The 24,051-nt window shown below is 49.0% G+C and overlaps 1 protein-coding gene across 1 annotated transcript in view; it reads right to left on the bottom strand.

Moving 5' to 3' along the window:
• Positions 1-851: 851 nt before the first annotated feature.
• Positions 852-24,051, bottom strand: part of TRAM2 (translocation associated membrane protein 2) — a 67,971-nt gene continuing 44,771 nt past the window's right edge. Inside the window, exons 4-11 of the mRNA XM_060263382.1 lie at positions 23,181-23,297; positions 20,271-20,329; positions 16,650-16,734; positions 15,245-15,315; positions 10,062-10,166; positions 9,018-9,161; positions 6,848-7,020; positions 852-2,828 (exon numbers count right to left, since the gene is read on the bottom strand). Of these exons, the coding sequence (XP_060119365.1) occupies positions 2,755-2,828; positions 6,848-7,020; positions 9,018-9,161; positions 10,062-10,166; positions 15,245-15,315; positions 16,650-16,734; positions 20,271-20,329; positions 23,181-23,297 (828 nt within the window). The 3' untranslated portion in view covers positions 852-2,754. The remainder of the gene's footprint in view (positions 2,829-6,847; positions 7,021-9,017; positions 9,162-10,061; positions 10,167-15,244; positions 15,316-16,649; positions 16,735-20,270; positions 20,330-23,180; positions 23,298-24,051) is intronic.

The following is a 24,051-nucleotide window of genomic DNA, read 5'->3' as shown; positions in this document are numbered from 1 at the left end:
GAGCGAGCGAGCAGAGCCGGCCAGTTTCTGCAGCTTCCCTAACTCGAACCAAAGAGACACCTTGGAAGACCGAGGGCGTGGGCCACTTTGAGAAGTGAGGAAGCCTTGCTCGGGACAGCGCGGTCAAGTCAGGGCGACTCCAAGCCAAAGCAAAATCAGGCAAGGTCTCAACTCGGAACGACTCTCTCCCTTTGGAATAGCAGCCAGTCGTCTTCTGGCAGGAGAGCCGCAGGAGGAGGGCAGGTCTGGTTTCCGCCATTCCTCCCCGGAGATCCATTTTCGCAGCTTCGGCATATCAGCTGGGGACCACCCCGCTTGGCCTAGGTTAGCACCACTGGCTACTTGGTTCAGCCCATCACTCCTCTATAACCAATCAAAGGATGAGGTATATTTAGGATTGGAAGAAAGAGAGAAAGAAGCAGGCACGCCGTGATCAGTTTGGCTTTGGTTCGGAACGGCCCCTGGCGGAAGCAATCCGAGATTTTGCTGGGAACGGCTGGCACCGTTCTGTGCTTTGCCAACCAGCACTGAGACGAGGGAAGAGACACTCCTAGAAAGACTGGCAACTGCTCTGTTTGGATGTATGGCAAATACACTGAATCTCTGGAAGAAGAACACAGGAAAGTAATAATACAGCTGATACACAGGGGTCAATTCAGTGAGTCACGTGTCTCGCAGACCTGATTTCAGGAAGGGGAGAGAGAGAGAGAGAGCGCGCACGCATGCATGCAGGAGTGCTAGAATTGCGACATGCACTGTTTGCTCTAGGATTCTAACTAGAACGACACAAATGAGAAGAAACCAAACTTTGGCCGGTCGCAATTCCTCCTACGGCTGACGGATGCTTGTTCTTTTGTCACGAAGGGCTGCAGAACAAACCAACATTTCCTAGCCTATTACTCTACTCCCTGTGCAGCCAGGAGGAAATGCCGTTGCAATCAACGGCGCACCACAGAATGCCACGGGACAGCGCCCTCGATTACGGTAAAATAAATACGGGTGCCTCAAGTCCCTTCTTTGTATTAAGTTACGAGCTGCAAACTGGAGGGGCTGTGGGCAAGAAGACATTCACGATAAGAAGACTGATTTGCGCTGCGGGGCTAAAAGCCACACCCAGCAACTCAAAAATAACTCAGCTGCAGGAGACAACGTGAACCGCACGCTTCAGGAGGTCAGGAGAAGCTGAAAATGACAAAGGAACAACACAGCAATACAGGGAATCTACGCGTTCTTTCAGAGAGAAGGGCTGATTCTCCCCTCTGCTCTCCCCAAACGCTGCCACAGCTAACTTCTGCTTCCAATTTTTTTTTTTAAAGGTGTAGCAGGGTAAAGGGCTAGCCTCTGAGGTAGGTTTTACATTTGATTCCATCCACACACTTCGGGAGTAGGTGACTGACTGGGTGACGGGCAATTCCTCCATTCATCGAGTACTTCTGTTGCCGCCTCTCCCAATTCACAACATCCAAATTAATGTGCTAGGATCCGGCTTCTCCATCCTTCTGTGCGGTTGTAATTTTTGACGCCTCAGCAGCAGAGGGAGAACACTGCTTCTTGAGAGCCACAAGAGATGGCCGGAAAGGGGTTTAGGATTCTCAAGAGGGAGAGAATGAACAAGAATTTAGAGCAACTTTGCTATTCTATATTTTGGATGGATCTGGACAATAAGATGATGCCAGCATTTACATTAAGGACACGCGACACAGGAAAGAAGGGGCAAGCAAACGGAGGATCAAAAGACACAAGCAATCCGTTAGCAACAGGACCTCAATGGTCATTTGAGCGAGTGGTGGAGTTTCCCCTCTTCGCTAAGGCACTGTGTAGGTCAGAATACACGGAGATGCTGAGCGGAGACGGACAGCTATCCGGATGGCAGGTCTGATTGCCGGAGTTTTGAGTGAACTCGGAAGAAGAAAAGCGAGCGCTACCTGATGGTTTATAACCAGAGGAAGGGATATCGGAAGGAAGAAATCTGCAGCTGTTCCAATTCTCAGGAAAGCAAAGGGTGACCAAGAGCTAAAACAGTAACTGCTGAGGACACCGTGAACAGAATTCAGAATACATGTGCAAAGGCTACACCTGGTTACCTTGTGAAGGCCTGGCCACCTAAAACATCTGAGTTCATGGGATATATCATGTACTGATAAGAGTCAGACAGAGAAGGAACACCCACAGATTCACTCCTCTACCATGCTTTAGATTCTGCTTCCCATAAGCCCCTGTCTCTGCAGGAATGCCGCGTTTGGAAAAGTCCAGAAGTTCCACACCCTACCCCAAAATTTCTGTTCCCATGGCAATGAGTCGTGTGCCTTAAAAGAGGCCATCTCATCTCTCAGATAAAGAAGCACCAGATGAGGGAGAATGAAAAAGTGGCGGTTGAAACACTTTTTAAGGCAGAGAAGCGACTTCTGAGGAAGACCGGCCTGTAAAATGTTTGCGGGGGCGGGGGGGGGGGAATAAGCAAGAACGAGTTGGGAGCAAAGGAAAAAACGCACGCTAAGGTCATACACGCTGATTAGAGAAACTGTTTGGTGTTCCTAAGCCCCCCCACGGCGAGAGGGCCTTTTGGTTGTTCTTGTAAACTGTCCGGAGACAAGAGCTTTCGATGAAGGGCGTTCAAGCCTTCTGAGGTGGAACTTGTGAGGACAGAAAAGGGGAGGGAGGGAGAGAGGAGCTGCTTCTGAGTCCCAGAATCTCGATTCTTTCGTTCTCCTCCTCCTCTTCTCTCCGCTATCCTTGCAGGCTCTTGTTTTGGCTCTACGGAGACTTCAGCTTCTTGGTACGTGGTGAGGTTCCATTTTCTGCTTTCACTACTCCATTTTCATGGTAGCCTGCAAGGGGAAGAAATGGAAAACGTGATAACTGTTGGGTTTTGTTTTTTTTAAATGGAGTTTGGAATTCTGCAGTTTCAGGATGGAGACTCCAGAACATACACTCAAACTGATAATTCATTTTGCCCGTGATGGTTTCTCAAGTCCATGGTAAGTTGCAATCAGGAGAAAGGGGGATCTGAATTGGCCAGTTCGGGACATTTTGGCTTGGTTCAGGGCCCACCTCGAACTGGAATTTTTAGGTTTGTGCTCATCCCTAGCTCTGAAGTGTGACAGAGTAACCTCACATGAGATGCAGTAACTAGGAGGATCCTTTAAAGAATAACACAGCTACAGAGTGGTAGATGTTCAAATCCATTTAGTGGGAGGTTCTTCTTTATATTTGTTGGCGGCACTGAGAGAGAAGATGGCGCCCCCGGAAAGAGGGGAAGGGGAGGGGGCAGCATTGCTGAGCGGAGACCTTGGGATAGTTGTGGGGTTTTTCCAAGTTCCCAGGATCTGAGGGAATGCGGCCTGCAAGTCCGTTCCTTTACAAGGAGCAAAACAAGACTAAAGCAATTTTAGTCGATTACACGATTTTAAGACAAAAAAAAAACAAAAACCTGTCATTTGCACATGAACAAAAATTGCTTTGAAGAAAAAAAAATACGATAGACACAAGGCCATGGTTAAGCAGAGAATAACGCTCGACACAGAGAGACAGAATGATAACACCAAGGTTTCGAAATTCTGTTCTCTTCCGCAGAGCTTGGTAATTCCATCATATAGAAGGTCCTTTTCTATGCCACAACATTTGTGGCTTTTTGGGAGTCATTGCTCACTTCTGTAGACGGTTCCTGAAGAAGTGAGGACATTTTCTACTGCTGCAGACTTAATATAGCTACCCATCTTGATCTATCACAATAACTTCTTTCCATCTGCGATTACTGAGGGTCAATATAAAAAGGTGCCTCCGGCTGAGGTCTGCCCATGCGGGGCGGGTAAGGCAGAAGTGCTTGAACATGCTCTGTTCGGGGGTAGCCTTTATAATGAAATACGAGCCAAATACCTACAATTTATACTGGCGGAATTTTAAGGGCCTCCCGGAATCCGAAACCAAGGAGTGTAGTCCTAGCAGATTCCAATCCACAAGCTGCTCTTGCGTGTTCTAGATTTCTGCTTGCAGCTTCTAGAACCCGCAAAGATTATCTAAAAGACCAATCCCGAGAGGCAAAGGACTTCTCTATCCTTTTGTCGTTGGCTTGGCGTTAGTTATTTTTAAATAACGTTTTATGTAATTATCTGGTCTGCACACAGATTGTGCTTCTTTGAATGCATCGTCTTGGCTGTTGGCTGTAACATTAATAAATTTGTGAATTTGTGATAGAAATGGGGTCATGAAAAGGACTATTAGACTCGCTTAGTCAAATCTTAAAGGTACATTCGAGCACCCCTTCATATTGTAGACTGCCTTCATATTAGGCCACCCCCCCCCCCGATGTAGCCAATCCTCCAAGAGCTTACAGGGCTCTTCCTACAGGGCTCACTGTAAGCTCCAGGAGGATTGGCTACATCAGGAGGGTGTGGCCTAATATGCAAAGGCGCTCCTGCTAGAATTCCATCCCTGGGTCACACACCTCTGATGTAGCCAATCCTCCAAGAACTTACAGGGCTCTTCCTACAGGGCCTACTGGAAGCTCCAGGAGGATTGGCTGCATCAGGGGGGCGTGGCCTAATACACAAAGGAGTTCCTGCTAGAATTCCATCGCTGGGTCACACACCTCTGATGTAGCCAATCCTCCAGGAGCTTACAGGGCTCTTTATACAGGGCCTACTGTAAGCTCCAGGAGGATTGGCTGCATCAGGAGGGTGTGGCCTAATACGCAATGGAGCTCCTGCTAGAATTCCATCCCTTGGTCACACACCTCTGATGTAGCCAATCCTCCAAGAGCTTACAGGGCTTGTAATGCTGTGGACCAAAATTATATATGGTTCCTCCTAATTTTAAGTTGGGCAGGCTTGGGGCCTGCTTATAAATTTGTAAAAGTTTTAATTTTCTTGGCAAAGCCCTAGAGCCTAAAGGTCAGGCCCATTAGAGAGGGCCTTGAGTTGGTGCACCTGCAGATTGGTTGCCCAGGGAACCGAAGGGAGACACCTGTGGCCGACACCCATGTCTGCGTCTTGTTAATGTTAACTGGGAAAGTTAAGTCCTGATTGGGTTTTTTGAATCTACCCACGGGGGCTCCTTAAGAATAAAAGATTTCCTTTTACTTGGTTCTGAGCCCTCGACGGGACGACTGGACTAGACTCTGGGACCCTGGACTTTATGTTGGGGCTCCCTGTTTGTGGCTTCAATGGACTTTGTTGCCTGATTTCTTTGGAACCATATGGTGTCTTTAGTTAAGTATACTTTGCAATGTTATTGTTTTGGCTCACTGCTCTTAATGATAATTTTTAAGCCTATCTTTAAATAAACTCTCTTTTGTTTTACAAAGAGTGTTCTTGTGTCTTGTGTGGGGGGTTGTAGCAACATGCCAAAAGCTTACTCGACCGCCCCGAAGGTCGCCTAATCTACCAAATAAGAAAAAATATCTTGACTGGGGAGCTCCCGGACACATCTACTGTGCTTGGGCTGTCTCTGGTCGTAGAGGATATAACTCTGAGGTTAGGCTGGGATCTCAGAGTGTAAAAGTAATCCAGCCTGGTGGCAGTTACCCCAGGACCCGGTTTTGGGCCTGATTATTTAGAATTTTGTTTGTGCCACCATACTAACGGCCCGCCTGGTCTCGGTCATAGGGTCGGTCCGTTACAGGGCTCTTCATACAGGGCCTACTGTAAGCTCCAGGAGGATTGGCTACATCAGGAGGGTGTGGCCTAATATGCAAAGGCGCTCCTGCTAGAATTCCATACCTGGGTCACACACCTCTGATGTAGCCAATCCTCCAGGAGCTTACAGGGCTCTTCCTACAGGGTCTACTGTAAGCTCCAGGAGGATTGGCTACATCAGGAGGGTGTGGCCTAATACACAAAGGAGCTCCTGCTAGAATTCCATCCCTGAGGCACACACCTCTGATGTAGCCAATCCTCCAGGAGCTTACAGGGCTCTTTATACAGGGCCTACTGTAAGCTCCAGGAGGATTGGCTGCATCAGGAAGGTGTGGCCTAATACGCAATGGAGCTCCTGCTAGAATTCCATCCCTGGGTCACACACCTCTGATGTAGCCAATCCTCCAGGGGCTTACAGGGCTCTTCCTACAGGGCCCACTGTAAACTCCAGGAGGATTGGCTACATCAGGAGGGTGTGGCCTAATACGCAAAGGAGCTCCTGCTAGAATTCCATCCCTGGGTCACACACCTCTGATGTAGCCAATCCTCCAGGGGCTTACAGGGCTCTTCATACAGGGCCTACTGTAAGCTCCAGGAGGATTGGCTACATCAGGAGGGTGTGGCCTAATACACAAAGGAGTTCCTGCTAGAATTCCATCCCTGGGTCACACACCTCTGATGTAGCCAATCCTCCAGGAGCTTACAGGGCTCTTCATACAGGGTCTACTGTAAGCTCCAGGAGAATTGGCTACATCAGGAGGGTGTGGCCTAATAAGCAAAGGAGCTCCTGCTACAAAAAAAGCCCTGCTTACAACTGACCTCCAGGTAACAGAGATCAGTTCACTTGGAGAAAACGGCTGCTTCGGAAGGCGGAGTCTATGACTTACACCCCACTGAAGTCCTTCCCCTCCTCCAACCCTTCCCCTCCTAAGGCTCCACTCCCAAAATCTCCAGGTGTTTCCCAACCTGGACCTGGCAATTATACAAAATCCAAATGCAATCCACAGAAATTTAGCAACCCCTCATTGTATCAGTAACTGGCAACAGCCTTAGTTTTTCGCATACGGGTGCGTGGGTGTACACCTCCACACGCTCTTCAGGGTTCACCTTTTCAATAAACCAAGAGTTTAATGCATCTAACCGATCACGCAATGAAACCGTCCAGCCCCCGTTCGATCAGGCGCGGGCTTAACGCGCTCAGGGGCGACGCTCACCAGATTCCCTTTTGACGGTCTTGGACTGCTGCTTGCCGTGGGCGGCCACCGCGGCCGCTCTCTTCCTGGCGCTCTGCTCGTTCCGGTACTCCCGCCAGCGCCGGAGCTGGAAGCGGATGAAGCGCCACATCATCCAGGCCTGCGAGAAGCACACCAGAAGCAGCACAAACATCCTAGGAAGAGGCGGGAGACGGGCAGGCTTGAAAGCAATCAATGGCTCAGTGGGTTCTGAGGAGACACGGGTCGGGGAGGGAAAGGCTCTCTGTCCCATTACGAGAGGATTCAGGCCGCTCATCCATTCCCGAGCAAGTACTACACTGACGGGAGCGTTCGTGTTGATCCAAAGCCCGCTTTCCCTCTTCCAGCACGCTGGGCTCTGGATCGGCATCCTATGGAGGACATCTTCGGAAGAAGAAGACTGCAGATTTATACCCCGCCCTTCTCTCTGTAGCAAAGACTCAGAGCGGCTCTCAATCTCCTATGTCTCCTTCCCCCACAACAGACACCCTGTGAGGTGGGTGGGGCTGGAGAGGGCTCTCCCAGCAGCTGCCCTTTCAAGGACAACTCCTCCTGCGAGAGCTATGGCTGATCCAAGGCCATTCCAGCAGGTGCAAGTGGAGGAGTGGGGAATCAAACCCGGTTCTCCCAGATAAGAGTCCGCGCACTTAACCACTACATCAAACTGCCTTGGTTTGCACTACACGAAAGTTATTTAAAGATAAACACTTTTATTTTTCATAAGTCATGAACCCCATGATATTTGAGGCTCATATCCCTGTATGTTAATGTGGCTTCTTTCATCACAATGAATAAATTCGTTATTAAACACCTAGCTATCAACCTCCTTGGCAGGAAGGGCACAGAAAGGCTGCAGTCTAGTATATATGTAATTTCTCACTATTTAAGTATAGATAAGAGACTAGGCTATAGATCAGGGATGGCCAATGGTAGCTCTCCAGATGCTTTTTGCCTACAACTCCCATCAGCCCCAGCCAGCATGGCCAATGGCTGGGGCTGATGGGAGTTGTAGGCAAAACATCAGGGGTATGTGGCCTAATAGCCAAAGGAGTCCTTGCTACAAAAAAAAAGCCCCGGGTTTGTTTGAAATGTGGTTTGTGACAGCCAGTTTGGTGCAGTGGTTAAGTGCGCGGACTCTTATCTGGAAGAAGCGGGTTTCATTCCCCACTCCTCCACTTGCACCTGCTGGGATGACTTGGGTCAGTCAATCGCTCTGGCAGAGGTTGTCCTTGAAAGGGCAGCTGCTGTGAGAGCCCTCTCCAGCCCCACCCACCTCACAGGGTGACTGTTGTGGGGGAGGAAGATAAAGGAGACTGAGCCGCTCTAAGACTGTCCTTGAAAGAGCATCTTCAGGGAGAGCTCTCTCGGCCCCACCCACCTCACAGGGTGTTTGTTGTGAGGGAGGAAGATAAAGGAGACTGTGAGCCGCTCTGAGATTCGGAGTGGAGGGCGGGCTATAAATCCAATATCTTCTTTGTGCAATGAATCCCATCCTCTGTATAAATGAGTCGGATCCACTGGAAGCTTTTCTGCATGTGCAAGCAGAACTGAACTAAAAAACGAAACCAAACCCAAGCCCCAATGGCTCTGCCCATTTCCACTAAGAAAGTCTGCCTATAAAGAGCACAAATAAAGAAACTGTAACCATTTGCGTTTCCGCCTGCACATTGCCACGTGGAAGTAAGGTATAGGACAGGGCACTGTCTTCCTTAACAGCCGTTTCACTGCTCTTTGGAAGGAAACCTCCCCAGCTTTTCTTGCTGGCCGGAACCATGGTTACAATGATAAATTATAACAGCATTTCGGGCTAACCTTTCAAACGGGGTTTTTGTTGGTCCGATTCTAGTTTAATATACAAGTTAAGAGGGATCCCTCAATTTAGGTCAACTGAAGTTGGCCGGTCCCGGTGTAACACTTAACACCGATTAAAGCTGGAGGATGGTGAAGAATGTAGAGAAATTCACACAGAACGCTTGATCCTGCACTCTACTTTCTCTTAACCATGGTTAAGAGATCACAAGCGTCACCTCTGTACCACCCCCAAATTACTACTGGATGGCTAGCTGAATGCAAGCAGCCATGTTCTGATCGGAGCAGGCCCCCGCCGTCTTCCTCCCCCGGCGAAACCGGCACAGCTCACCGGGAGCCTTACCTGAAAAGCAGTGTGTTGAAGTTTCCTTTCTCGGGTTCAAACGCCTGGTTTTCCACCCGAGCCAGCCCAAAGGCGATGACCAGCACAGAGAGGGTGAGGGTGAAGAGCCGCGAGACGACGAACACCACCGCCCACGCGTTGAACCTGCGTGGAAAGCAACGGGAGACCGAATTCGCCGATAAGAAGAAGAAGAAGAAGATATTGGATTTATATCCCGCCCTACACTCCAAAGAGTCTCAGAGCGGCTCACAATCTCCTTTACCTTCCTCCCCCACAACAGACACCCTGTGAGGTAGATGAAGATATTGGATTTATATCCCACCCTCCACTCCAAAGAGTCTCAGAGCGGCTCACAATCTCCTTTACCTTCCTCCCCCACAACAGACACCCTGTGAGGTAGATGAAGATATTGGATTTATATCCCGCCCTCCACTCTGAAGAGTCTCAGAGTGCCTCACAATCTCCTTTCCCTTCCTCCCCACAACAGACACCCTGTGAGGTAGATGAAGATATTGGATTTATATCCTGCCCTCCACTCCGAAGAGTCTCAGAGCGGCTCACAATCTCCTTTACCTTCCTCCCCCACAACAGACACCCTGTGAGGTGGGTGGGGGTGAGAGAGCTCTCACAGCAGCTGCCCTTTCAAGGACAACCTCTGCCAGAGCTATGGCTGACCCAAGGCCATTCCAGCAGGTGCAAGTGGAGGAGTGGGGAATCAAACCCGGTTCTCCCAGATAAGAGTCTGCACACTTAACCACTACACCAAACTCCAGCATTTTTAATGTTAAAAAATGTTAATAATAATAATAAAGGAATGACTTCTATGTAACTTAAAACGGAAAACCCATTGGGAGACACTGGAAAGGAATCTTAGCTTTGAGACACTGCCATTCACTTTGTGGGGAGTAAGCCCCACTGAATAGACTTGAGTAGGATTCTGAGTAGACCTGCTTAGGGTCATCTAGAGTGCTCCGCTTATGCCCCCCTGGCTAGGCTCCACCCCTTTGCCGCCACCCCCCAAAAGCTGTGGGCAGGGCCACGTACAGTTTTTCGTTGTTTTCATCCGTGAAGTAGAAGAGGCGAGCCACGTGGAAGAAGAACTCTGCCATGTACTGCAGCAGCAACAAGATGAGTCCCAGGCGTGTGAGGCTGGAGAAAGAACATAAGAACATAAGAGAAGCCATGTTGGATCAGGCCAATGGCCCATCCAGTCCAACACTCATAAGAACATAAGAGAAGCCATGTTGGATCAGGCCAATGGCCCAACCAGTCCAACACTCATAAGAACATAAGAGAAGCCATGTTGGATCAGGCCAATGGCCCAACCAGTCCAACACTCATAAGAACATAAGAGAAGCCATGTTGGATCAGGCCAATGGCCCAACCAGTCCAACACTCATAAGAACATAAGAGAAGCCATGTTGGATCAGGCCAATGGCCCAACCAGTCCAACACTCATAAGAACATAAGAGAAGCCATGTTGGATCAGGCCAATGGCCCAACCAGTCCAACACTCATAAGAACATAAGAGAAGCCATGTTGGATCAGGCCAATGGCCCATCCAGTCCAACACTCATAAGAACACAAGAGGAGCCATGTTGGATCAGGCCAATGGCCCAACCAGTCCAACACTCATAAGAACATAAGAGGAGCCATGTTGGATCAGGCCAATGGCCCAACCAGTCCAACACTCATAAGAACATAAGAGAAGCCATGTTGGATCAGGCCAATGGCCCATCCAGTCCAACACTCATAAGAACACAAGAGGAGCCATGTTGGATCAGGCCAATGGCCCAACCAGTCCAACACTCATAAGAACATAAGAGGAGCCATGTTGGATCAGGCCAATGGCCCAACCAGTCCAACACTCATAAGAACATAAGAGCAGCCATGTTGGATCAGGCCAATGGCCCATCCAGTCCAACACTCATAAGAACATAAGAGAAGCCATGTTGGATCAGGCCAATGGCCCAACCAGTCCAACACTCATAAGAACATAAGAGAAGCCATGTTGGATCAGGCCAATGGCCCAACCAGTCCAACACTCATAAGAACATAAGAGAAGCCATGTTGGATCAGGCCAATGGCCCAACCAGTCCAACACTCATAAGAACATAAGAGAAGCCATGTTGGATCAGGCCAATGGCCCATCCAGTCCAACACTCATAAGAACACAAGAGGAGCCATGTTGGATCAGGCCAATGGCCCAACCAGTCCAACACTCATAAGAACATAAGAGGAGCCATGTTGGATCAGGCCAATGGCCCAACCAGTCCAACACTCATAAGAACATAAGAGAAGCCATGTTGGATCAGGCCAATGGCCCAACCAGTCCAACACTCATAAGAACATAAGAGAAGCCATGTTGGATCAGGCCAATGGCCCAACCAGTCCAACACTCATAAGAACATAAGAGAAGCCATGTTGGATCAGGCCAATGGCCCAACCAGTCCAACACTCATAAGAACATAAGAGAAGCCATGTTGGATCAGGCCAATGGCCCATCCAGTCCAACACTCATAAGAACACAAGAGGAGCCATGTTGGATCAGGCCAATGGCCCAACCACTCCAACACTCATAAGAACATAAGAGAAGCCATGTTGTTATCAGGCCAATGGCCCAACCAGTCCAACACTCATAAGAACATAAGAGAAGCCATGTTGGATCAGGCCAATGGCCCAACCAGTCCAACACTCATAAGAACATAAGAGAAGCCATGTTGGATCAGGCCAATGGCCCAACCAGTCCAACACTCATAAGAACATAAGAGAAGCCATGTTGGATCAGGCCAATGGCCCATCCAGTCCAACACTCATAAGAACACAAGAGGAGCCATGTTGGATCAGGCCAATGGCCCAACCAGTCCAACACTCATAAGAACATAAGAGAAGCCATGTTGGATCAGGCCAATGGCCCAACCAGTCCAACACTCATAAGAACATAAGAGAAGCCATGTTGGATCAGGCCAATGGCCCAACCAGTCCAACACTCATAAGAACATAAGAGAAGCCATGTTGGATCAGGCCAATGGCCCATCCAGTCCAACACTCATAAGAACACAAGAGGAGCCATGTTGGATCAGGCCAATGGCCCAACCACTCCAACACTCATAAGAACATAAGAGAAGCCATGTTGTTATCAGGCCAATGGCCCAACCAGTCCAACACTCATAAGAACATAAGAGAAGCCATGTTGGATCAGGCCAATGGCCCAACCAGTCCAACACTCATAAGAACATAAGAGAAGCCATGTTGGATCAGGCCAATGGCCCAACCAGTCCAACACTCATAAGAACATAAGAGAAGCCATGTTGGATCAGGCCAATGGCCCATCCAGTCCAACACTCATAAGAACACAAGAGGAGCCATGTTGGATCAGGCCAATGGCCCAACCAGTCCAACACTCATAAGAACATAAGAGAAGCCATGTTGGATCAGGCCAATGGCCCAACCAGTCCAACACTCATAAGAACATAAGAGGAGCCATGTTGGATCAGGCCAATGGCCCATCCAGTCCAACACTCATAAAAACATAAGAGAAGCCATGTTGGATCAGGCCAATGGCCCAACCAGTCCAACACTCATAAGAACATAAGAGAAGCCATGTTGGATCAGGCCAATGGCCCAACCAGTCCAACACTCATAAGAACATAAGAGGAGCCATGTTGGATCAGGCCAATGGCCCATCCAGTCCAACACTCATAAAAACATAAGAGAAGCCATGTTGGATCAGGCCAATGGCCCATCCAGTCCAACACTCATAAGAACATAAGAGAAGCCATGTTGGATCAGGCCAATGGCCCATCCAGTCCAACACTCATAAGAACATAAAAGGAATCATGCTGGATCAGGCCAATGGCCCATCCAGTTCAACACTCATAAGAACATAAGAGAAGCCATGTTGGATCAGGCCAATGGCCCATCCAGTCCAACACTCATAAGAACATAAGAGAAGCCATGTTGGATCAGGCCAATGGCCCATCCAGTCCAACACTCATAAGAACATAAAAGGAGTCATGCTGGATCAGGCCAATGGCCCATCCAGTCCAACACTCATAAGAACATAAGAGGAGCCATGTTGGATCAGGCCAATGGCCCAACCAGTCCAACACTCATAAGAACATAAAAGGAGTCATGCTGGATCAGGCAAATGACCCATCCAGTCCAACACTCATAAGAACATAAGAGGAGCCATGTTGGATCAGGCCAATGGCCCATCCAGTCCAACACTCATAAGAACATAAAAGGAGCCATGTTGGAACAGGCCAATGGCCCATCCAGTTCAACACTCATAAGAACATAAGAGAAGCCATGTTGGATCAGGCTAATGGCCCACCCAACGTTCTGTGTCACACAGTGGCCAAAAAACCCAGGTGCCATCAGGAGGTCCACCAGTGGGGCCAGGACACCAGAAGCCCTCCCACTGCTGCCCCCCCAAGCACCAAGAATACAAAGCATCACTGCCCCAGACATAACAGCATACGAGAAGCTATGTTGGATCAGGCGAATGGCCCATCCAGTCCAACACTCTGTGTCACACAGTGGCTAAAAAACCCCAGACTCCATCAGGAAGTCCATCAGTGGGGCCAGGATACTAGAAGCCCTCCCACTACTGCCCCCTCTCCCAAGCACCAAGAACACAGAGCATCACTGCCGCAGACAGAGGGTTCCAACTGTAAGCTGTGGCTAACAGCCACTGAAGGACCTCTGCTCCAGATGTTTATCCAATTCCCAGAGGAATATTCCATAACCTGGGAGAACACGCAAAACTGACCAAATTTAAGGCAGGGGGAGAGCCTTTGTGAGTCACTGAAGAAGTGTGCCGCGATTCGTGAAAGCTTGTGCCCTACCACAAAGCTTGATCATCTTTAAGGTGTCACTGGATTCTTGCTCTTTTTGAGGGGGAAGATCTTACGCAGAAATGAAAGAATAATACAAAATTCAGAGTCACCTTCCTTTCAAGTAAATATGACACTTTAAAAAAAAAGGCTGAAAGTTCAGAGCATCCAGCGGATCGTCGTAATAGATTGTTGTAACGCTATTTTGCTTTTGCAACTCATATTGGTGGGATTTTTAAAAAGGCAGGATGCTGCCCTCTGGTGGTACGGCAGGAAATGGCAGATGCTGGACTGAGATCAGAAAAACGGGCTAGGGTTGCCACGTCCAATTCAAGAAATATCTGGGGACTTTGTGGGTGGAGCCAGGAGCAAGGATGTGACAAGCATAACTGAACTCCAAGGGGAGTTCTGGCCATCTCATTTAAAGGGACCGCACACCTTTTTAAATGCCTTCCTTCCATAGGAAATATTGAAGGATAGGGGCACCTTCTTTTGGGGCTCATAGATTTGGACCCCCTGGTCCAATCGTTTTGAAACTTTGGGGGTATTTTAGGGAGAGGTGCTGAATTCTATACTGAAAATCTGGGGCCTCTATCTCAAGAAACAGCCCTGCCCCCAGAGCCCCAGATACCCGCGGATCAATTCTCCATTATTTCCTGTGGGAATAAGTTTCCATAGGGAATAATAGAGTTTCCAGCACACATTTCCCCCCTTCCCCTGTTTTCTGATGACCCTGAAGCAGGGGGAGGGTCTCTAAACTGGGGGATCCCTTGCCCCCACCTGGGGATGGGGAACCCTAGTGTGGGCAGGGCCTTCAAAATTTGCAGCATGCAAAGCTGCGCTGAGTGTCCTCTTTCCAGAAACGGGGTATCAAACCTAGCTTGGGCATAATCAAAGGAAAGCAGAGGGAAACCTGGGAAGTAGTAGTAGAAGATGATATTGGATTTATCCCACCCTGTACTCTGAATCTCAGAGTGGTCACAATCTCCTTTGCCTCCTCCCCACCACCAACAGACACCCTGTGAGGCAGGAGGAGCTGAGAGAGCTCTGACAGAAGCTGCCTTTTTGAGGACAACTCCTGCGAGAGCTCTGGCTGACCCAAGGCCATTCCAGCAGGTGCAAGTGGAGGAGTGGGGAATCAAACCCGGTTCTCCCAGATAAGAGAGCTCTGGCTGACCCAAGGCCATTCCAGCAGGTGCAAGTGGAGGAGTGGGGAATCAAACCCTGTTCTCCCAGATAAGAGTCCACCCACTTAACCACTACACCAAAGTAGACAATTACAGGGACAGTGTCATGGGGACCATGCCAATTTCAACTGGCTAATGTTGCAAGGTGCAACATTCTGGACAAACAGGATGCATAGGTCAGGATGAAGTCAGAGGTACTTACTTTAAGAGGTATGCTCCAGCTATATGCACAAGGTAAAGGCTTATATACTGTAATTGGCGAGGAATCTCTTCCTGGGAAACAGAGAAAGATCACAACAAGCCAGCGTTAGCCGTAAAGAGGCACCAACGGATCGTGTACAGTTAAACAGGGAGCTGGATTCCAAACCGTTCCAGCTCCTGCATCCAAGTAAGGCACCTAGTAGCTCATTGAACAGATGCATTTCCACGCGGCTTCTTATTTATCAAAAGAGCGTTGCATTCCTTCTCAGTCTAGATGGGTTTTTCATCTAAAAAAGATTTTCCTCTATGGGATACAGCATGACAATTAGTTTATCGACAAATATACCGTCACATGAAAACACAGGGTTGCCAGATCTCCCATTCATTACAACGGATCTCCAGAGAACCAAGATCAGTTCCTCTGGAGAAAATGGCTGCTCTGGACGGTAGAGTCTATGTACCCTACTGAAGTCCCTCCCCTCAACCGCCCCCCTGTCCTCCTCAGGCTCCGCCCCCAAAATCTCTAGGTATCTCCCAATCTGGACCATGCAATCCTACGTTGGGGGTAAGTTTTCCCTCCTTTGATCTCTCGCTCCACTCCACGAAGAAGACAAGATGGAGTTAGAACAGTCAGAGCTAGGAAAGATCAGCTGGGATATCTATTTGTCTTCTATGCAGAAAAGGCCCAGCAGGAACTCCTTTGCATATTAGGCCACACCCCTCGGCACCAAGTGAGCCAGAATTGCGCTCCTGCTCCAAAAAACACCCTGCTTCTACGTCATCCTTCCTACGTTTCTCTTTTAGTAAAACTTTATCTTCCTCTCAGGGCCGGTGCTAGGGTTTTGGGGGCCCTAGGTGAGCTGCCCGCTAGCGCCCCCCCCCCCTGAAATTTAAAACACAGAGGATTGTAGGAGAAATGAAGAAACTATTTCCCTTTTTAATTTACAATTTTTTTTAATTTTAATTTTCATATTTCCCGTATTCTCCCAGAACGCAAAACCGGCTGGGCAGCATCTGCGCTCCGTACAGCCTGCTTTCCATTGGGGAAGGCAGGCTCAAGGAACACACATGCTGCGTGTGGGGAGAGGGGGTGCCTGGCCCCCTAGGTCAGGTGACGCCCTAGGCGGCTGCCTACATGCTTCCTCTTACAAGCTAACCACACCTGTATCATTTTTCCTGCCGGCTCCGCAAACGCCTCTCTGCTAAGCATACCCAACACCGCCTCTCGGCCACCCGCATCGCCCAATGACGCCATTCTGTTTGGCTGCAGTCTATACGCATAGATTCCAATGGATCTGAGTCCGGACAAAAGCCACCTAGAGTCGTGCTGTCGGCCAACTACAGTTACAGCTGCGAAAGAGAGCGACTCCGGCGAAGCAGGGAAAGTTGGCTGGCCTGCGACTCACCTTCCGCACCTTCTGGAAGTACAGCTCCGGTAACGCGTGCAGCCAGTAGGCCAATTGGCATAGGTAGAAAAACTTGACCTGGAACCTGACATGGGGGAGAAGAAGGAAAAGAACCATCAACGACTAGCAAAACTCTTCATGGGGCGTCTGAAGTGTTCTTCACCACCGAGCGAAGATGTCGGTCGCCTTTTGCTGGGGAAACGAGGGACATTCCCGAGTCCCGCCTGATTCGGGCTCAGTAGAATTTGGCGGTCGTACTAAAGACCAACACGGCTACCCCTCTGAAACTAGCTTTGAATCCAGGGGCACCTTGAAGACCAGCGAAGTTTCATTCAAGGTATGAGCTTTTATGTGCACACGCACTGCCTCAGATGCAACAAAATGGAGGTGATAGGTAGGTAGATAGGTAGATAGATGAAGGAAGATGACTGATAAAAGATCAAGGATAGACAGACAGACAGATGCTGCTACATAGGTGAACAGCAAATTCATATACAGCTTAATGAAGATCAGGGCTTTTTTTGTAGCAGGAACTCCTTTGCATATTAGACCACGCACCCCTGATGTAGCCTATCCTCCAAGAGCTTTCAGGGCTCTTAGTATAAAACCTACTGTAAACCCCAGGACTGGCTACATCAGGGTGGTGTGGCCTAATATGTAAAGGAGTTCCTGCTAAAAAAAAAAAAGCCCTGAGGAAGATGTTTTGACATATGCAAAGGCCAAACACCAATAACAAGCTAAGTTCATATTTTGACCTTTGAGGGAAAACTCATTGGGACCACTGCTGACTAGGGTTGATGACTCCAGGTTGGAAAATTCCTGGAGGTTTTCTGATGGTGTCTACGGGAATTACACTTTGGGGAAGCGAGAGGCTCCAGCTGGAAACCCACTCTCCAAAGCAGTTATGTTCTCCAGGACGGGGAAAGAGATCTTTTGTCTGGAGTTCAGTTGTGATACCAGGAGATCTCCAGCCTCCACCTGGAGGTTTCCTACCCTAGGCCTGGCAGCACCTTCTGGTAACTTCATGCCATCTGACTAGCATGACTTAACTAGGCCTGGCTACTTGCTCCTGCAGCAGCAGTGACAGCCACTGTGGCATGACAGCACTTCAGAGCAGACCCAGATTCCTATTTTGGAAGCTGACTGGGTGCTTTTGGACCACCCACCAATACACCTTCTACAATGTGGAGGTTTGCAAGCAAAAATTCTTCATGAGCTACTGCCATTGAAGTTATGAGCTACTGCACAAATTGCTTTGCTCCGGGGCAATACTTCCTCTAAGCTATGGAGTCTTGTAAGCAAAAAATCTGCTTTGTAAGCTACTGGCAATAAAGTCGTGAGCTCCTGCGTAAATTAATTTTCTCCTGGGCCATTTTTCCTGAGCTAAGACAAAGATGTGTGAGCTGGAAGCTAAAAAACTGTGAGCTAGCTCACACTAACTCCGCTTAGAGGGAACATCGCCACCCACATACTTTCAGCCTAAGCTACCTCCACGGGTGGAATTCTAGCAGGAGCTCCTTTGCATATTAGGCCACACACCCCTGATGTAGCCAATCCCCCATGAGCTCACAAGGCCCTTTTTTGTAAGCTCTTGGAGGACTGGCTACATCGGATGTGTGGCCTAATAGGCAAAGGAGCTCCTGCTAGCATTCCACCCCTGCCTACCTCACAGGGGTTTTTATGCAGATCAAGAGGATGGTGGGGGGGGGGGGAAGCAGGTAATAACTACATTTAGGTAGGAGACAGATGCGTAACTGTGTCCTTCGTAGCGACATTTGTCTCTGTATATTAAATGTTAAACTTCTACTGCAACAGCAACGCTAATGATAACAGCAACACTAATGATATGCTTGGCTTTACATGCTATTCCTATTCTATTACACTCAGCTCTGTTCTAGGGATGTTGATCACTGGCCAAAGTACGTGGACAACATTTGCGGTCTGAGGCCTTGACAAAGTTGGAACGACCTCAGCGTGGTGGAAACAAGACGGCTTCCCGTCCAAAGCTGCAGATGGTATTTTGGTTTCCCTATCTCGTCTAGCCTGGGCTTATTTATACCTCTCTGGCACACTGTTTCCACTAACGAGGCAAGAGGAATGACTGGAAGAAGGGAAGCAGCCCTATGAGCTGGCACCACGGAAAATCACTAGAAATTGTGAAGACTCCTTAAAGGGTCCCGAACGCGGTGCCCGCGGGCACTATGGCACCTGCCAACACCTTCCCTGGTGCCCATCGACTGTCCTTAGGGAATGGGTGGGGCTGTTGCCCAGCAGGGTTCTGATTGGCTGTGCAGACTGCAAGAACATCCGTCCAGTTGCAGCTGTCACCACAGTGTTGGTTTTTCACCATGGTTTGTCACTCCTCCTTCCCAGTGTGTTCTTTCAAGTCTGCCTCTTCTTCCCTGCCCTTGGGGTTCCTCTGCAAATGCAGCTCTGCCTCCTGCAGCAGCCATTTTGTGGACGGCTCCGCCTCCTGCAGCAGCCATTTTGTGGACGGCTCCGCCTCCTGCAGCAGCCATTTTGTAGTCGCAGCCACTAGGGTTGCCATGTCCAATTCAAGAAATATCTGGGGACTTTGGGGGGATGGAGCCAGGAGGCATTGGGGGTGGAGCCAGGAGACATCGGGGGTGGAGCCAGGAAACATTGGGGGTGGAGCCAGGAGACTTTGGGGTGGAGTCAGGAGACTTTTGGGGTGGAGCCAGGAGACATTGAGGGTGGAGCCAGGAGGTGGAGCCAGGAGACATTGGGGGTGGAGCCAGGAGACATTGGGGGTGGAGCCAGGAGACATTGAGGGTGGAGCCAGGAGACATTGGGGGGTGGAGCCAGGAGACATTGGGGGTGGAGCCAGGAGACATTGGGGTGGAGCCAGGAGACATTGGGGGTGGAACCAGGAGACATTGGGAGTAGAGCCAGGAGACTTTGGGGGTGGAGCCAGGAGCAAGGGTGTGACAAGCATAATTGAGCTGCAGAGGCAAAACTGAACTTCAGCAGAAGGCAGAAATCTTGAGGGGAATAAAATGGCTGCCATGTACAAAGCCTAAAAAAAAAAAGGAGTGAAACCTCAAAACCTTCTACAGCTCTTGAGCAAAACACTCAGGATGGGAAGTGAACTTCTACTTCTTACTGGCACACTTAGTCAGGTGGGGAGGCTCAAAGCCGAAGACGGGATCCACCTTCTTTACTGTCCTGGTTTCCTTTCATCCAGGGCTTTTTTTGTAGCAGGAACTCTTTTGCCTATTAGGCCGCACCCCCCCTGACATAGCCAATCCTCCTGGAGCTTACAGCAAGCCCTGTACTAAGAGCCCTGCAAGCTCCTGGAGGATGGGCTACATCGGGGGGGGGGGGGGTGGCCTAATAGGCAAAGGAGTTCCTGCTACAGAAAAAAGCCCTACTTTCGTCCCTGGTGACCCACAGCCCTGGCTCTAGATACGTTTTGATCTGCCCTTGACAGGACAAGGATTGTTACCTGCAGTACTGGCAGTGGTCCTGGAAGGGGGCTGAAGGAAGGACCTCAAGACAGTCTGACGCAACCTAAAACACTGGCTGCCTTGACATCACATCAGCCCACAAGGCAGGAAGTGGCGGCATGGATAGCACAGGGGCCGCTCTGTGGCTACTTACGGGAGATGAACGTGTGGGTAGTTCTCCCACAGGCTCCGAGGGTTTGATAAGTATCCTTCCTGAAAAGGGAAACAAAAGCCAAAAAAAACAAAAGGGGGTGAGCTGGAAGATATCTCCAGGCAAACGACAGCCTAATCGCATTCCTGCAATAGACCAGGGGTGGGCAAGTGTAGCTCTCCAGATGTTTTTTGCCTACAACTCCCATCAGCCCCAGCCAGCACGGCCGATGGCTGGGGCTGATGGGAGTTGTAGGCAAAAAACATCTGGAGAGCTACCCTTGGCCACCCCTGTAATAGACCATTCTCCTACTAGAGGCGGGCTTCATATTTACAAACAATTGGTTTAGAGACTCCAAGGAAACTCGGGTTTCAAACATTAAAAAGTTTTGTTTGCTTGTATGCCATCAGTTGTGCAAGTTAGCCCTCCAACAAAAAAGAAATGTGATATATATTTTGATAAAATGGGGGAATGAATCTTGGAGATGTCCTATTCTGCTAAGTTTTGGGGTTTTGTCTGCTTTTCTTGCAAAGACTCAAAGCAAAGCATAAAAAAAAATTATAGTCTGCCTTTCTTGCAAATTTATAGTCTGCCTTTCTTGCAAAGACTCAAAAGAAATCATAAAAAAAAAATTAAAAACGATGACCGCACAATAAATACCATGAACACAATCAAAGCTATTTACTTCTAGAACACGTCAGCCATCTGAAAATTCTTTGGAATTGTAACTACATTATAAAACAACAATCAAGCTATGCTGTGGAAAGGAAGTGGGTAGGGGAATTGGAAAGATTCTCTGCAATGGCTAGCACATCTCTAAAACCAAAGGTGGAAATAGAGTAACCATGACCATTACATTCCCACTTTCAAACTCTCCCTCTCAGCGTTATGTATGCTACTGAAATACTACCCAAACCCACTGCGGCCAAAGCACTGAGAAAATGCACCAATCTGGAGGGGAGAGAAGCTTAGTTCACTAGTTCTAAGTCACAGGCTGCACATTTCCCCTTTTAACTCCACACTGAAAATGGCCAGAGGCTTTTTAAAAGAAAGAACGGAAGCTGAGCATTAGAAGATCCTGGCAACCAGCCAGAACAATATTATGCCACAGCAGTATATCAATTGCCAGTTTAAAACAAGAAGCTCTCTGATGCAGCAAGGGCAACGGCAGCCGTGAGGGCCTCTGAAGCTGACTGCAGTAGTCAGGTAAGTTTATAAGTAAGTATGGGGCAGGAGATGGCCTTTAATCCTTGTATTTACAAAGATTCTGCATCAGAACCCGGAAGCCCCTGCACCTTTCTGAGGCAGAAATTCTGCCACACTTTCCATTCAACAAAGCTCCAAAAACTTAACAAGAAGAGGAGGAGGAGAAAGTTGGATTTATACTCAGTGCTTTTTTGTAGCAGGAACTCCCTGTATTAACAAGCCCTGTAAGCTCCAGGAGGATTGGCTACATCAGGGGTGTGTGGCCTAATAGGCAAAGGAGTTCCTGCTACAAAAAAAGCCCTGTTTATATCTCATCCTTCACTTGGATTCTCAGAGCAGCTTATGGTCCCTTCCCCTCCCCACAACAGACACCTTCTGAGGTAGGTGGGGCTGAGAGAGCTCTTTTGAGAAGTGCTCTTGAAAGGAACCGCTCTGAGAGAGTTACGGCCGACTCAAGGTCGTATCAGCAAGTGGAGGCGTGGGGAATCAAACCTGGGTCTCCAGAGTAGAGTCCACATGCTTAACCGTTCCACCAAACCGTAGCGGACTCTAATTTACTGGCAGCTAAGAAAAAAATCACCCCAGCCAAGAAATCCGAGCCCATTTGCCCTACGTATAAGATAAGATAGATTTTATTTACGGCAAAAGCCAACATCTTAAACAAAAGGGGTTACTATACATATCCATAAGAACTACCTGTAAAACAGGATAAAAGTATTATATAGCATTATTAAAATTGAAAAATATGCAGAAACGGCCATTAAAACAAATGTACTCCATTTTCGGCTACTAGCAATTTTCTCGTCCTAAAGGCGAACCAACCAAATTTAGCGGTTTTAAGAGTAACTGCAGGATATTTGCCCTCCAGGAGTTCTTTAAGTTGGTGTATTTTTTGACTGCTAGTGGGGGGAGTAATCCTGGAAGGCAGGAGGGGTTCCCTGTGCTTACTGTACACCTTGCAATCATAAAAGACGTCAACTAATGACTCTGTGCCATCCTTACAGCAAGGGCATATACAAGCTTCATAGGGGATACTGCAGAAGGGAGGGCGCCCCACCTCATAAGGGAGAATATCCTTCTGTATTCGTGGTTTTCTAGGTGAAACAAATATGGCATGGGAGATAACCTATGAAACGGCTCCATAAAGGTGCGCCAATTTTTGCGAGTTATTTAAGCCATTTTGTCTGGCAGTATCTAATATCCTTTGAGTCACCATCACTCTTGGTTGCTAAGGGATTGACTTGAGAGGCCATAAAAGGGAAGTCGCCCTGTGTATCTTGAGCAGCCCGGGCTAGCCTGATCTTGTATCTCAGAAGCTTTCGTAAGCTTTGTCTTTGTAAGCCGCCCTGAGCCTGCCTTGGCGGGGATGGCGGGATATAAATAAAAATTTATTATTATTATTATTATTATTATTTATTAGAAGCTAAGCCGGGTCATCCCCAGTTAGTATTTGGATGGCAGACCACCAAGGAAGAGTCCAGAGTTGCCGTAAGCCATTTGCGACTTCGCGCGCCTTCCCACCGCCACCCCGCTTCAAAGCGAAGCGACCATAATCCGCCTTTTTCGATCCCCGTTTCAAACTGGAGGACGCTTCTGCCTCCCGTAAGTTGAGTTTCGAACACCCGAGGACACGGCGACCGTTCCCCGACCCTGAAAGCGGAAGCGATGCGGGAAAACGTTCCACGGACTTCCCCTCCCCTGCCTTACCGTCGCAATGACGTATAAGCACCAGACCACGGAGGTGAGATGAAAGGCGACCAGCTGTCCCGATTCGTTGAATTTGCTGTGCTTGACCTTGGACAGGTGGAGTCTCCGGTTGATTTTCTAGGGGGGGGGGAAGACGAAAATCCAGGAAACCCAAATGACAACGCCCCTCAGTGTTCCCTCTAAGCTGCAGAGTCTTGTGAGCAAAAATTCTACTTAGTGAACTATGCCTACTGGCATTACAGTTGTGAGCCACTGGCATTAAAGTTGAGAGCTACTGCATAAATTATTGCGCTCTGGGACCATTCTTCCCGAGCGAAGATAAAAACGTGTGAGGTGGAAGCTGAAAATCTGGGAGCTAGCTCACGTTAACTCAGCTTATAGGAAACACTGGTCACAAGGTGATTCGTGGTAGAACAGGCCACACCCAGGGGTCATTTTGCAGAAAAATAGGTGGTGGAGCTCAATAGCATAACTCATTAGCATAGGCCACCACCATTCCATCAGCCAAAAGCTACCCGACACAAGAAAGGAGAGCCCTGGGCGAGCAAGGCCTGCTTGGGCTGGCTAGAGATCCAACCAACCCAAGCAGGCCTCACTCACCTGGGGTTCTCCATTAGCTGCCCCCCACCCAGTTAAAAGGCCAGCAAGCCAACCACCACCCCAAATCACATCAGGAGTGGAGAAAAGGTGGTGTGGGCTTCTCCAGGGGTTAATGAGGGCTGCTGGGGGCGTGGCAAAGCCCCTGGTGGCTGGCTGGCTGCCCGCTCTCCTCATCCAGGGATTGTTATGCAGCTGCACCTCCTGTTCAATGGACAAAGTAGGTACCGGTAGATGGGGAAGAGTGGGGGGGGGGGCTGTCCAGAGCTCCTGC

Source organism: Heteronotia binoei, chromosome 1 (assembly GCF_032191835.1).
Source record: "Heteronotia binoei isolate CCM8104 ecotype False Entrance Well chromosome 1, APGP_CSIRO_Hbin_v1, whole genome shotgun sequence".
NCBI classification, from domain to species: Eukaryota; Metazoa; Chordata; class Lepidosauria; order Squamata; family Gekkonidae; genus Heteronotia; species Heteronotia binoei.
The sequence above is the reverse complement of the archived record's forward strand: the minus strand, read 5'-3'. Positions and strand labels throughout refer to the sequence as shown.